General features: G+C 25.4%; 1 protein-coding gene across 2 annotated transcripts in view; it reads right to left on the reverse strand.

The window, feature by feature from the left end:
- Window positions 1–331: 331 nt before the first annotated feature.
- MSBP (membrane steroid binding protein) overlaps window positions 332–3,778 on the reverse strand; it is a 9,777-nt gene continuing 6,330 nt past the window's right edge. Inside the window, exon 4 of one of the 2 annotated variants that reach the window (XM_029489798.1) lies at window positions 332–1,558. In XM_029489798.1, the coding sequence (XP_029345658.1) occupies window positions 1,236–1,558 (323 nt within the window). In that variant the 3' untranslated portion in view covers window positions 332–1,235. The remainder of the gene's footprint in view (window positions 1,559–3,778) is intronic. The other variant, NM_001168673.1, reaches the window with a different exon arrangement.

Raw genomic sequence — 3,778 nt, forward strand, 5'->3', positions numbered from 1 at the left:
GTTTTCACAAAAACCAAATTATGTTTTACCTATCAATACAACTAATATCATGACATTACCTATTAAAATAAAAATGTGTTTATTTAATTTTAATATTTGTTTACGGGGTGACACCACTGGGTGACTTCCCCCTCCCGCTAATCAACCACAACCCATTTACTTATTGTACTACACATAAATACAGATTGTAAATATAAAGTTTTGTTCAATAAAAAAAAAAAAAATATTTGTGTGAAAATGATACAAAATTATTGTTTAAATGCATTGTAATTGGATTATATAATCATTTGAAACTTAAATAAAGAAATTAATTGGTATATAAAAAAACAAATGAAGTATTTATTGGTAAGAAACCTTTATATTGTGTAACAAACAATAATTTTAACATTGCTGAAGTGTTTACTTATTAGGAAAATAGTAAGAATACGTAAATATATATATATATATATAATTATTATTTTATCAATTAAAACACACCAAAAACATAAGAATGCATATAAGAAAATTCCATTAGGATTAAGGTAACATAATTATTATAAAAAAAACAAAAATTATGTAGGTATCTACTTTTGTCAACAGTGTTTCAAGGAATGGTTACTTTTATATATTAAAATATTATTACACCATTATGGGCAGTAATAGTTTTTATATAAGCTATATAAGTAAGACAAAAAATAAGTGCAGGCTGTACAATTATACCATGTGTAAATTAGCAAAATTTAAAAAATATTTACTATCAAAATAATTCTGGCATTAAATTTAATGTAGTTAAACCTAGTTCCTAGGTTCTTAGAAAAAAAATATTTTGTGTTCCCTGTAACATAATGGTACATTTTGAATTAATCAGGTAACACTAAAAGATAGAAACGACTACAATATTAATTATACTTATTATTTAGTTATAAAAAATAAAAATGTAATTCCTTCAATTGTATTCAACAAAAATTGAATAAAGGAACAAAACCAGATTATTCTTCATTCAAAATTTTTAAATACTAACACTGATTATTTTGAACATGAATAGATATTTTTATCTTCAATTTTGTTCAAATAATGAAGATCCAGAGAAAAAAAAGAATTAAAATTGTTGATTTCAGTCATATTATTAAGTACAAAAACAAAAAACTTTTAACACCCTTACAGTATATAATGAATCCCATCACCGTAACGGATGTAACCGTTCAAAGTCCCCCATAGTTGAAAATAAATACCGATGATTATTTAAATAATTTGTACTATTTTTCTAAGGTATCAATTTCATCTTGTTTGGTTGGGTTATTCAATATTTTAGTGGCCTCAGGTTTCTCATCATTACTATCTGAAGATAGACTACCAATGCTATTGTTGTCGACAGTTTCCTTATTGTTATCTTTGGTTTCAGTTTTTGGTAATTCATTTATATTTGTAGAATCTCCTCCGGCATAGTTTTTAGGTTTTTCAGATTCACACTGTTTTGGATTTTCTAGATGGAGTTTATTGGTAGGGGTTTCTTCTTCGTCAGTATAGTAACTGTGAGATTCTCCAGGCTTCAATAGACGTCCAACATAATCATATTTTTCTAAATAAAATAAAAATATACAAAAATCAAAAAGAATATTATAATAAATAAATACAAAGTATAAAAAATACAGTGATAGTAAAATTCTTATTAAAAATGAACTACATAGAGTTCATCAAATTGATTAAAGAGTAGATTATTTATTGTATATAATATTGTTATTTATAAAAGCTATACTTAATATAATATGAATACAGGGATATTACCATAACAGAAACAAAATTGAAAATAGATTAGTTACTTTCACAAAGTAACTGGAAAAACAGAAATTTTTAGTCGAAACTAATTTTTGGCTAAATCAATCATGTATTTTTGTTGTAACTTAAAAATAATATACCTTAGATACCAAATTAGTTATATATAAATTTAGATATTCTACAGTTTAATCTAGTAAAGTGCTTCTCAAATTTTTTTGTCACGAGGCTCCCTAAAGTTAATGTAAAATTGTCAAGGCCCCCTTAATCGAAATTATTAATTTTTTTTTCTAAATTGGGTATATTCTAAAATTACATGTACTATTTCACACAGATGAATTATTAAAATGTATAGTAAATCAATGTTTTAATAAACTATTGAAAAATATTAATAATAGTATTAAAATTTAACTCTTTAAACTTTTTTCATAAAAGCTTAGTCTAAAGAAAATAAGCACTGATCTAGGATGACCATATAAATCAATCAATCATTTAGCATATAAATATGTTTCTATCCCCAGGATCTCGGTTTATATATAATAATATATATGTAATAGCATTGATTTTATCTATATATATAAATGTGAAAATGAAAACCTTTGAGTGATATGTTCTCGGAAACTACTGAACCGATTGTTACGGTTTTTTTTTAAAATTGAAGAGCCCATTTCGGAGAAGGTTTATGGCATTTGATAGATTCTCTAACTTAATAAACAAAGGAGTTATCAATTATTATAAATAATGGCCTGTTACGTTGCAATTACGTATATACAGCGGCCTGCGGGTTTCCAGCTATCTGCAACCAATCTTTTTTATCCGAAGGTCAAGAATAAGAATTGTTCCGAGAAGTTTATCGATAAAAATAATCTTATGCATCGCGCGTACACCAATAATCCAATTATATTTTAAACAATAAAATAACCCCCTAAAATATATTAATATAATATAAATACTCCTAAAAATCCGGGATGATCAATTATGAGTTCAATCATATTTTAGGTACACTGTATACAATTTTTTTTTCAACTACAAAGCTGTACTAATATATAGGCTATATTTTATCTCTCATCTCACTGTGTCCGCAATGTACCGCAGGTAGATTCCCTACCTGATAATATACTGTTCTCATAACTATACGCGAAACTCATGGGCAACGCCACGCGGGATGGCTAAAAATTAAAATATAATATGATTTTGCTTCCATACCTATGCAGGGCGAATTGCATCCAAAAGGAGTTAATTAATCACAATTTTTTTCCTGGGCAATATTGGGTTATTAAGCTGGTAATATACTATAAATACAATGAATAGATTATAAAATCAATGGTGATAGGTACAACCAAGTAATAAATGCTTATAAAAAGGTATTAAAAATATATGCATTTTGGTAGCACATAGGTAATATGAATACTAGTATTAATCTCAACATCAAGATATTATGAATTGTATTTAAAATCAATATATTAAGTAATAATTAATAATAATTATTTGTTAATTGCAACACTTTAAAAGCATTATGTATGATAATTAAGTGTAATACTCTTACATTTTACATATATTTATTTGTAATAGGAAATTTAAACATGACAGTATTTAATAATATTAATAAATATATTTTTAAAGAAGGAAACATTTAAATACTCGCATACAAATAATTTAGAACATAAATGTACTAACCTATGACATTTTGAATTTTATTCCTTAAATCATAATATATTTTCAATTTTCTATGCATTTAACGTACAATACTTTTCAATTATAGGCCTCTATAGGACATATAGCGCTCTCAGTAGTGACAACTGTCTGTAGTAAAATTTTCTATTGGATACAATTTTGAAAATATTTTGACTCTTTTTGAGCTGTTTACGGACATTTTCAGTTTTAAATTTTTTTAGTTTTTTTTCTATGAATATCAATAAAGTTTTATCTGTTGGGCCAAAAAGTGTATAAATTTAATACAAAGCTCCTGATATATTGTTACAATATCAGTTGAAAATATTAAAAATACATTGGCACAATTTTTTTT

Source organism: Acyrthosiphon pisum, chromosome X, assembly GCF_005508785.2.
Source record: "Acyrthosiphon pisum isolate AL4f chromosome X, pea_aphid_22Mar2018_4r6ur, whole genome shotgun sequence".
Lineage (NCBI taxonomy): Eukaryota > Metazoa > Arthropoda > Insecta > Hemiptera > Aphididae > Acyrthosiphon > Acyrthosiphon pisum.